The following is an 11,704-nucleotide window of genomic DNA, read 5'->3' on the forward strand; positions in this document are numbered from 1 at the left end:
GGCTGTATACACAGTCCCTCATGAATCACTCGAGAAAACCATGTTCTGAAAGAAACCTTCACATTGACTCTTGGTCGATTTAAACTGTAGTGCTTTGCTGCTGTGAATATACTATGTTAAGAAGCCAATTTTTGAATGTACTAGCGGTGCTCTGTGTTTTCCGTAAGAGGCGTCTGTCTTTAATCAGTTGATAAATTGTGTGGCTTACTGCTGTGTTACCACGTGATCCACCCCCACCCCCCACCCACAGCTCTTGTAATTCCCCGTGTTTGAGCATGTCTGCTTCCTGTAGCGCCTTCCTTTAAGTGGCTCTGTCATGTGCGCTCTGACCCTCCCCCGCCGTGATGTAACCGCTGACTACTTCCTGTGGGTGTGCTTCATCGCCTCCCTCTGTCTCTCACCTCCCTCTCCCCTATCCAGCCCGTCCGGTCGAGCCCAGCCAGCCTGTGGGAGGGGAGGAGAGCTCAGCTGCTCCCGCTGAAAGAGGAGACATGGGTAACGCACAAAAGAAGCCCCACGGCAGAGGAGACGGGGGACCACACAGCGAGTCCAGCAACTCCCACTCTGGACATTGGAGAGGCAAGGGGGCCACTGCAGACAAGTACAAGGTCCCTCAAGAGTCAAAGGAGAAGGTCGCCAATGGGACAGGCAAGAGGGGCTCGTCCGCTTCAGTCCAGGCGGATCAGGACAGCGGCACTAAGGGAACCCCTGATGTCACAAGAGAAGCTGTCAATCTGGACGCCCCGTGTGGAGCTTTGCCGCCAGCTTTGTCCCGCTTGAAGAATGAAGGGAACCTGCTGTTTAAGAATGGACAGTTCGGCGATGCCCTGGAGAAATACTCACAAGCCATTCAAGGATATTCAGACTCTGGTAGGTTTCATGTCACATTTACACCGCACACCAAACTTGTCTGAAAGACATTCCAGCATCTGACCGATGTAGGTGCTTTTCTGGGGAGAAGAATAATCCTGTGTAATGTAAACACCCATCAGTTATCGACCTTGCAGGTGCCACTCAGACATAACCACAGAGAAGTCCAAAGGCTCCAGGATCTTTCACATCACATTAGTGATGCTTCACACTTTGTTTCTGTTTCAGTCTGTCTTTAAGCCTCTCAACTCAGGTCGGCCCAGGTCACATGACCCTGTGACTAGTCACTGTGAAATTCTCTGTTAAGGGAGAGCTTTAAGTCAGCAGGGAGATGGTGTGGGAGCGTGAAAGCAAGTGCCCGTACATGCACTGCTGCCGCAGGGACGGACTCGTACTCTTGCTATTACACCGGTTTAAAGGTGTCTCTTGTTGGTGGGTCTGAAGGTTACATGCGACAAAAGGTTCATGGCCTCAGTGCTCTTGTGCACTGTTGTTCCATCAAGCTTGCCTTGCTACGAGTTTACATGAAACAACAAATCAGTTCAGCCGCATGCTACAATGAGCACAGATGTTCCCTCTGCTGTGGAAGACGTTAGTTAGCTAACAAAACGTGACTTGAAACGTGAATCCATTGCATTTGGACTGTTGGGGAGCAAGCTGATGACAGTGAAGGGGAACTTTTAAAACAGGGGGAAAGGGTGACCTTAATGTGACATCACTCAAAGTTCTTACTCACTACATACTGGCCTGCATTCAATTTTCTGTAATACACTCAAGTGTAGGAGAATCTGTGCTGACAGTAAAGGATGTTTTACAGGTAAAACAAGATTGATTTGTCTGCTGATAAGATTCACATGATGGAAATGAGGAAGGGAAGTTTAGTCATTGTTGTAACAAAGTGAAAGAAGATGTGAAATGAAATGTGGAACTGGTGATTTAGGTGTATTCCAGAAACTGATATTGACTCACTGAGGGGGTAGGAAAGTTGGGGTGATGATGAAATGTGTCAAGGATGGCTAAAGTACACTCATACCATACGCTATATTTCTGTAACATTTCAGTTGATAGAACTCAATCAATGATTGTGACATTTGAAAAAAAGCAGCGACCATGAATGTAAAAACTGATCTCAAAGGCAGGTTCTGTCAAGAGAAAGGCACTGTGTTTCCATTTTCATTTTCAAACCGCAACAAACAGATGGTTAACAGCTTGTTTACCGCAGCTTTTTCTGTAGTTCCCCACCTAAGCTATCTTATTCCAGAACTTGATCTGTTGCTTTCATGTTAGCTTATTTGTATTTACTACTATTTAAGTTCATATTTGTGACTATTGTTTGCTCTTTCCTCTGTTGTCACACGTTCGCTGTGATGCTGATCTGCTGTGTGTGTTAACAGGCATCAACAGCCCGGATGATCTGTGTATACTGTACTCCAACAGAGCAGCCTGCTACCTGAAAGATGGCAACAGTCAGGAATGTATACAAGACTGTACGAGGTGAGAAAGCTGGGCGTGTGGAGAAACGGAACAGGGCCACATTTCACAATGTTTTCCCATTGATAGTGGTGTTCTTTATCCAGAAAAACTGATTTATGATGATTTTGTAAATCAGCTTACCAAGGTTTTTACAGCAGCCGTTGAACAACCACAAGGCCAAATGACCAGATCATGTTGATACACATTCATCAGCTCTGGAGTTGGTCTTTCACTCCTGACTCACGAATCTATTTATAACGTCCAGATCTCTGGAGCTTCAGCCGTTCTCCCTAAAGCCGCTGCTGCGTCGGGCCATGGCTTACGAGTCCCTGGAGCGTTACCGTAAGGCCTACGTGGATTACAAGACCGTCCTGCAGATAGACGTCAGCGTGCAGGCTGCACACGACAGTGTCAACAGGTACCATCTCGCTCCTTCAACTTCCTGAGATTTCAAAGGCCTTTTAAAGCACCACATCAGTAGCCACCTCTCTAATAACCCAATATTTGAACATATGTTCCCAACATGTAGGTCAGGATGCACTTTTGGAAAATATTTCTGGGACATAAATTAATCATGCACAGCAAGATTAAAAAATAGGAAAATGTTTTTTTTTATTTTTTGCAATAAGCACTAGAAACTTGAAACTCATAGTATTTAGAATAAGAAAAGATAAGATTTGTGAGAGTAATATATAAAAAAAATTAATAGAATGTTGTTGCATCAATGAATGTTGGACAAATAAAATATTGAGGTGCCAATCTCTACAGAACAAAAATAATGTTCCTTAAACATGGTCAACTTAAATAATAGAGGTTAGTTGGAAAAAAAGCCAAATTTAATTTAAGTTAAATTAAATGCAGTGTTTAATACCTGAATGGAAAAAATTATTGTAAAAGCAAATATTTAAAAATGTATTCCTGAGCTCAGGCTGGAGTGAAGATCATGCAGGACCTTCATCATCCTGCATGATCTTCACTCTCATATTTACGCAGTGCATTTACGTATTTAGGCAATAGAAAAACATTCTTCAATATCACGCTGATGTGTGGAATCCCTATACATCAGCGATCAGTGACTTCTCACAGCTTAAGCTTGAACTCAGAAGCTAATCATAGCCGTCTGCCTGTTATGTAACAGGAGCTCAGCAGGTCACGGTGTGTATAAACACCCTGGATACTGGATGGTTGTGAATGTTTGTGGTCCAGGATCACCAAGATGCTGATAGATCAGGATGGTCCCGACTGGAGGGAGAAGCTCCCAGAGATACCGCTGGTCCCTCTGTCAGCCCAGCAGCACCCCAGAGAGGAGCCCCCCAGTGCTGAGGTCCTCCAGGCCAGAGCTGAGAAGGCAGCCCGGGATGCAGGTACGTCTTCATGAAAGGCAGCCTCGCATTCACTCTGTAAACAAACATTTCACTCAGGCTCAAATGTTAATGATATTAAATGAGCAGATTCTTCAAAACAGGAAACCAAGTAGATCGTCAGAGATGGGTTCATGCTTTTGTATCCTGGTGAAAAGGAGACTGTGTGGCCATCTCTGAAAGAAAGGTGCGTGGACAGTTGTGGCAATGAAGAGGGAGTCATCGTGAGCTTGAAGCCTCTGTCTTCTAGAAGAAGGCTTCTGTCTTCTCAAAGGCTGAGGAGTTCTGGAACAAACTAGACGAGGTGATTGAGAGGAGTGGGCTTCAGTGGCCATGTAGGTGAAGGAAACAGAGGAGATGAGGAAGTGTTGGGCAAGTGTGGAGTCAGGGACAGAAAAGCTGATGGTGGTAGATGTTGCTAAGAGGATGGAGATAGAGGTGGTGAATAAGTACTTCTAGAAACATGGAAGGCAGTGTAAGGCAGGGGTGTTCAACTGTTCCACTATGGGTGCAGGTTTTTGTTCCGACCGAGCAGTCAAGAGTGATGGAGTGCAGGGGAGTGTCTGGGGGATAAGCAGAGAGACGAGGAGAGCAGATGGGAGCACTTGGGAGTTTCGAGGCCGGGCGAAGAGAGAGACCTTGAAAACTGAGAACGCACTGCTGTCACTGAATGCAGCATGGATCCTGTCCCCCACTCTTCTGAATGTGGACTGAAGAGTGGTAACTATGTATTGAACAGTTTTTATGATGATATTATGAAGCAATTTCATGCTTCAGTCTCCCACCTCGATGCTAGTGCTGAGCATGCGGGGTGTGGATCCACCCTGGAGGAACTGCCTGCTGGCACTCTCTCTGCTCCCACAAGACACTGCAGTAGATTGATTAGCCGTCCACGCGGCCACTGACTGCTGACTTGACTTTGGCGCCTGCCAGCACTCAGCACATGGGTGGAAATCCCTGGAAAGGAAATGCTGCTTGCATCTGCTCACTTTTTATCCCTGACATCCTGAGCTTTGAATCCATTCATTGAAAGTGTGAGCTCACAAACGTACTCTTCTGTTTCGACCGGCTCAGAACGAAGAGCAGAATCCCGCTTCGCATCTTTGAAGCAGGATGGGAACGAGTTTGTGAAGAAGGGCCACTTCCAGGACGCTCTGGGGAAATACACGGAGTGCCTTAAACTCAAGCCAGAGGAGTGTGCAATCTACACCAACAGGTAAAGCACTCACGCCATCTCTCACCTGTCAGAGGGGGATCCCCATTGACATTGTTTTTGTGTGTTCACCCGGCTGAAGGGTCAACATTTAAAGATAGTTTCTTCCCAAAACAAAATCTGAGGGATAATAGAAGGAGAGTTCCAGGTGTGTTGGAGTAAATTTCAACTGAAGGTTAAACAAATGGCAGAGTTGCTAAATGCACAGCACTGCAGATCATAGGGGAGCAAACAGGCTTTAAAGATTAAGCCCTGTATTCTGATGGACTCCAACTTCTGGGCAAAGGTGAAGCCCATGTCAACTCAAGGTTCTGTTCAATTATTTATGAGCAATGTAGAAAAGGCACTAACATTATGACCACGTGCCAATTGATAAGTCATTTTGTCAGGACAGATTTATAGGACAAATTCATCACAGAAAACTGATGGAATATTTTGCTATGGGTGATCGCTATATTGACAGGTGTGAAATAGAATTGCAGGAACAAGAAAAAAGATCCAAAAATGTCATTTTTGTTGACTGAAACTATATGAATAGTTCTATGGATGACTGGCTACAGTGAGACAAACATTTTTGTTGACAAAAACTTGATGACTGAAAAGAAAATGACAGCTTGATACTAGCACCAGACTAACATTACAAGTAGGGCTGCCAAAATAGCACTATGCAGGACTCACAGACTAGGAAGTTCAGGCTCATGTCCGCACGAGGAAGCACAGCCCCCCAAAACTTGGTGGGGGAAAGTATTGACACTAAATCAGCAATCCGTGGAGGGCAGAGGAAGAGATGGGGTAAAGCAGTTGCAAATATGGTTCCAGAAGTCAAGTTGAGTGCAGTAAAAGTGCTGTATGAGGCGTACGTGAGTATCTGGTGCAGGAACGCTGTGTTTGGATGGGGCTGGTGGCAGGTCAGAGTCAAGGTGAGTGAGTCAAAATCAAGCTTACAAGGGGCCAAAAAGTCAAAAGTGTAAGACTGTAATCTTTTGGAGCCACGACTGTATTTGCATCGCAGGTCATCTCAGTTTTACTCTTTAAACTCGTACTCAGTGTCTGGCCGTCAGGGCCAGTGAGGCCTTCTCTGCTGGCCCAACAGAACCACAAACCATGAGCATATTTATGACAAAAGTGAATTTCATTTTTTATGTCTTTTCCCAAACTATATTATATATAGTATATATAATAGTCATACTCATGTCATAGTATATCCCAGTGTTGGTTCCAGGTTTTCATCCAATCAGAATTCAGCTAGCTTGTGTCGTCATGTCCAAGGCCTTCAGCAGCAACAGTGCAGGCGCAGGTGCTCTCGAGTGAACGGACACATATACTGGATGGATAGTTGTGATAGCCAATCACGTTGAACGTGACTTGTACACGTCCTGTGATTGGCTACTCATCCCGTCATTTCAGGACTAACAACCGCTACTGGTTTCTCGCTGTCGGAAGCATGTGGCTTAAACATATGAGGATATTTATGGGCAAACTAGCTTCAGAGCAATGAAACCACAGACATTTGGTGACATTCCAGCGTGTATCACACTGTTCTCCGCCCCTGCATTTCCCTGGCATCTACACCGACGAGATGACCAGGGGGAGAAAGTTTGCCACTTCCAATCAGGCGGCCACCGCAGGCTTAGAGCTTGGTGAGTGCAAACGTTTATTTGCAAACATTTATTTTGTTCACGTTTAACATGTAAATAACGGGTCGCGCTGGCGCAGCAGTGTGATTCTACTCTGACATGTTTCTTGTGCCACTGTCGGCAAACTCTGGCCGTCTGGTTGGAGTCTTTCTGACACGAAACTGAGACTGTGCAATCTAGTGTGCAACAGTAGTGATGGGTAAATAAGGCATCATTAAGCGTTTCGACACAATGACACACTATGTTGATACTGTGTCGCTGAATAGTGACACCTGCTGGACGTTGAAAATCCCTTCAGACAGCCTTCTTGACAGACTGAATTGACACTGGTTTGACGACCTACTGTATAAATATGATAATATCATTTAAGTCTTTGCATTCATTTTTATCATATATGTTTAAATAATGTGACCATGTACAATGTGAAAAACGTGAAAACGATGTGAACGAGGATGCTTGTGGGCTTTTTGTTTTTACTTTTTTATTTTGAAAAAAAGTGTTTCCAGTGTTTTTTAATTTTCTAAACTAAGGACTCGTGAGATCACATTGTTTCGTTGATAACACAGTCACGTGATTGTCTTAAAGCGGTACGCAAACCGACGCGGGGATTGGTCTGTGAGCTCGGCGCGCGCGACGGCGCATCGGTGTTGCGGGACCCGTCACGACGCAACAGGGCTCCCGCCGTAGTTTCGAACTAGCGTAGGAAATAGAGGTCGATACCTTTCGGGGCTGTGGACGCTGAGAATAATCACACTCGGTGGCGAGATACACAATACCATCTGCGCATTGGTGGTTCAGTGGTAGAATTCTCGCCTGCCACGCGGGAGGCCCGGGTTCGATTCCCGGCCAATGCACACATCCTTTTTCATAGGACACAAAACAAGATTTTACTTGACTGAAGGCCTCGGTGTAAAATGCACGGCCCGCCATTGAGTTGGATGTTGAGCCAACTGTATGTGTTTCAGCCCACAGAAAATGGGCTGGATGAGTGTGAAGCATGAGTAGGAGGCCCAGACCATGACAGAACAAGTCCAAGGAATAATAACTTTGTTGTCTCCAGTTTCCCATTTACAGTCGTAGAAGAAAAGACCTCATTGATAGAATTCAGCTCAGCCCACTAGCCGCAGGTGGTCATGTGAGGGGTGGTATTGTCCTGACAACTGGACAATAAGAGTTGAGGCTGCCAGGACGCACGTCTACCTTTCCATCCCTGAGTGTAGTCGTGCTGATGGCTGTCTACTTGACGTCGCCACAGCCATCAAACAGCGAGTACGTGCTGGAGAGGTCCGAACTTCCTCCATGTCTCCTGCATGTCTTTCCACAACAGAGAGTGGATTGTTGACTTTGTCGCAGCGGAAACTGACATGAATAATTTCCTATTGTGTGTGTTGTGTTTGTAGAGCCCGGTGAACAGGATAGAGGCTTTAGATCAAACAAACATGCTCCCTTCTCACACTGATGTCCTGCCAGTCAGCCAAGTGTGGATGAAGAAAATCTCCTCAGGTCCATGTTCCTGAATTTGTGGTCTATAGTTAGAGTTTGAGAAAGCTGGTCTGAAACACTTGCATGTGGAGGATGTGCAGTCTGAGACTCTGAGGAGGCTGATGACATGTCTTGGAGCCAGGCAGAAGACTAAACTCAGACGGTGGAGAGAAACCACTCCTCTGCTCCATACTTGCACACTGGGCCCCTTGAGGTTCATCCTGATACTGACGTGAAGCTCCCCGACATAGACACCACTTGGACTGAAAACAGATCACTTGACTGCTTAGCTTATTGGCGGTTGGTTTCAAACTCCATGGTGATCGGCAGCTGAAGAGCGTCCACAAAACCATGTGAGCTGCAGCTGAGTGTCGTGCTGTGGTCTCTGGTTCATGTGTCCTTGGTTGATGGTTTGTTTGCAGAGCTCTGTGTTACCTGAAGCAGGAGAGGTTTGCTGAGGCCAAGGCCGATTGTGACGCAGCACTGAAGCTGGAGCCCACCAACAAGAAAGCCTTCTACAGACGGGCCTTGGCCAACAAAGGCCTGCAGGTGAAGACCACACACCTTTACCTTCAACATATTGTTTCAGAATTTCCTGCTGTGGTTTAAGAGCACCAGTTTGCCATTCGGCCAGCAGCTGGCAGGAAGTTGCCTCACTGAAGTGGTGAAAGTCAGGAGGCTGAACCAGCTCACCAGCTCCAGCTGTCTGTAGCTCTGAAGCTGGTGGCCCTGCTCACACGTGGCTGGATGTGGTGGATGTCTGACAGGCCTGGGGCCGTCATGTGATCAATAAGTGACATGATAGGCCATTGATCTGCCCTCACCAATATGTTACGCACTTGAACTGCTCTGTGTATGGTTGGAAGTCACGAAGCATCCGACAAGGCGGAGTCAGTGTGGGCTGGCTACTGTACAGTGTCTCCCTCTGCAACAGGACTACCAGGCCTGCAGCTCTGACCTGCAGGAGGTGCTGCGGCAGGATCCCGGCGTGCAGGAGGCTCAGAGAGAGCTGGAGGAGGTGACGGCTCTGCTCCAACAGGCCACACGCTCACCAGGCAAAACCATGAGGGTCGTTCCTGTGACAGAGGTACACACGAATGGCTGTGGCTTCTTACTGAGAGAAAATTTATGTACATTCAGTACATTCATAAATCAATTCATTCACTTTATAGTAACGCTTCGACAGACCCTGTAACATCTGTATTAATATTATTATTATTATTATTATTATATTCCGTTCATTTTTTTTATTTCAATTTGGTGAAGTTCATAAAATATTTTTTTAAATCAAATAATGACACTACCCCTTTTCCATATTTTATTAATGATAAAATGTTATGATAAAAATAACATTTACTCTAAACATTTGTCAGACAAATTTAAAAGTCATATTATTGAAAAATAAAGTAATATTGTATTGTGTCTTACCTTATTTAGTCATCAAAAATATTTTTTTTTTCAAATGATTTTTGTCAATATTCCAGATTATTAGTCCCCTTTTTCAATGAATATTTTATGTATGTATTGCTTGTGTTTTTATTGCTGCTGGGACTTTTAACGTGTTAATTTGGAGCACTGTCACCTTCTTACATTTAAATTTGATGACTTTGTTATCAAATATTTTAACGCAATTTATCACAGTAAATCATATTTATTGCCTACTGAATGAACAAATGAATACTGAATCATAGTATTCAGTATTCATTTGGTCCCCACCCCCGTAACCTAAGAAAAACCAGAGCCATTTATCTGGGTCTCCATGCTGACCATGCGACTCTCCTGCTCAGGTGGACAGCTCCAGACAAACAGCTTCGCCCTCAGAGAGCAGGAGCACAGAAGAAGCCTCCATCAACCTTCGTCCTAGCAACGCCTACGAGTTCGGTCACGCTTTAAACGCGGCTCGCAGCAGCAACAACATGGCCGCCTGCGCCCAGATCCTGTCCCACACGCCTCCCGAGAAGCTTCCGCAGCTGCTGAGCACCCACCTGGACGGCCCCGTCCTCCTCTTCCTCATGCAGGCGATGGACTCCCACTTGGTGGACCAAAACCCTGGTCTGGTTTACAGACACCTCTGCCATCTCCACACCGCCGGCAGGTTCTCGGTGAGTGTGGATTCCTCTGTGCTAGACTGTTGAGATCAGTGAGATCCTCCACTGACAACAGTGAAATAGTTTTTATTCCTCATGTTGGGTTTATTGATGCACCATACCAAATATCCTTGTCCATATTAATGCAAATATTAGTCCGGATTTATGATCTATATCATTCAGTACATCCCTACACTGACAAAATGTGTCACATTTTTTCATGCTTAAAGGTGGCTGAAAACAGCTGTATGTCCTGATGGATTCCAAGACTTGACAGTTTTCTTTGAGCATTTTAATCGGAGCGTCCTCTGCTTCTGTCACAAGCCATTGTTCTTCAGATTCTCTTCTAGCCACATTCACAGCTGCCACTTGAGACGACAACTGTTCTGTGCAGGTGGTTCTGATGCTGCTGGAGAAGGACAAGCGCGGTCAGATGGCTGGGCTGTTTGAACGCCTGTCAGCGGTGGAAAGCTCCGACTTCACCAGGAGTGACGTCCAGAACTTGGCCAACAAATACATCTAAAAGAGCCCTGGGCCTGCTGCATGAGCCCCTCCCCCACCTCGGATCTATGCAAAGCACTGTCCAGCACCGCCAGGAAGCTGCAGACCAACATGAACCGCCTCAGATGTTAACATATATTTTTGGCTCCGCAGATTTACTTTTTTACCTGACGGAGAGGAAGCCTGCACACACTACTTGATGGGCCTTGAACACTCTGCTCAGTTCTTCTCATGTGGTACCTGAGTGCAGTTTGGTGCAGAGATTCTCTGCTGCTGATGTCGCTGATGCCCCTTTTCCATCGCAGAACTGTAACTGGATATTTTTCAGTGATGCACTGATGACGCTTCACCAAAGCAGTGTCCTCATCAGAGCCCACTAGATGGCACTCTCCACTCCACGAGACTTTGAACATGACATCAGCAAGCGCCACCTACTGAGCTCCGCAATGAAGGAGGCTCTTTCATGAGGCTTCACTGGTCCATCCCCATTGATAACCACCCCCTTAAAACACACTGGTGAGCTTCACTTCAACCATGTGTTTCTCAGAGCAGGCTGCACAGTAGGATTGTTAACGCTTGTGTATCCACACGGTAATGACATGTCTAATCAAGAACCAAGAATATTTTTGAAATAAGTTATTGTGAAACAAGGATTGCCAAAAAGTAGACCTGATATTTTGGGTTCAATTTTGTGTTGTTTTGTGCACCGGCCTGTACGAGTGGTGGTTTGTTAGGAATCAACTTGTCAACGTGACTGATCGCTGTTGAGTGAGACGATTTATATTTGAAACACCTTTTTCTCCATTCCAAATATTTGCTTCCATCTTCATTGACATCAACTTTGTGTTTCTGATTCAAGATTTTTATGAATGTTCCAATGATCGCAGGGCAGGAGGCAATGATTCCCAACATTCCACAGCTCACCTCTTCTGTTGTCTGCAGACGGCTGACCAGTTCTCATGAGGTTCTGCCTGAAGTGAAATGAAATGAAATGAAAGACGACAGATGCTATGATGGAATGAAACAATAAATATAGAAGATATTTTGCAGCAACTTTGTGAGACTCTGGGAGTGTGAGGA

At 45.6% G+C, this 11,704-nt stretch overlaps 1 protein-coding gene and 1 non-coding gene across 2 annotated transcripts in view; both read left to right on the top strand.

Annotated features, from left to right (window-relative positions):
- LOC128767969 (sperm-associated antigen 1-like) overlaps positions 1-11,684 on the top strand; it is a 20,632-nt gene extending 8,948 nt beyond the window's left edge. Inside the window, exons 11-19 of the mRNA XM_053880415.1 lie at positions 421-870; positions 2,265-2,364; positions 2,609-2,761; positions 3,550-3,707; positions 4,779-4,920; positions 8,459-8,585; positions 8,971-9,123; positions 9,824-10,138; positions 10,518-11,684. Of these exons, the coding sequence (XP_053736390.1) occupies positions 421-870; positions 2,265-2,364; positions 2,609-2,761; positions 3,550-3,707; positions 4,779-4,920; positions 8,459-8,585; positions 8,971-9,123; positions 9,824-10,138; positions 10,518-10,646 (1,727 nt within the window). The 3' untranslated portion in view covers positions 10,647-11,684. The remainder of the gene's footprint in view (positions 1-420; positions 871-2,264; positions 2,365-2,608; positions 2,762-3,549; positions 3,708-4,778; positions 4,921-8,458; positions 8,586-8,970; positions 9,124-9,823; positions 10,139-10,517) is intronic.
- On the top strand, positions 7,338-7,408 carry trnag-gcc (transfer RNA glycine (anticodon GCC)). The gene has a single exon. It is a non-coding gene; the product is annotated as a tRNA-Gly (tRNA).
- Positions 11,685-11,704: the final 20 nt, after the last annotated feature.

This window comes from Synchiropus splendidus, chromosome 12 (genome assembly GCF_027744825.2).
Source record: "Synchiropus splendidus isolate RoL2022-P1 chromosome 12, RoL_Sspl_1.0, whole genome shotgun sequence".
NCBI classification, from domain to species: Eukaryota; Metazoa; Chordata; class Actinopteri; order Syngnathiformes; family Callionymidae; genus Synchiropus; species Synchiropus splendidus.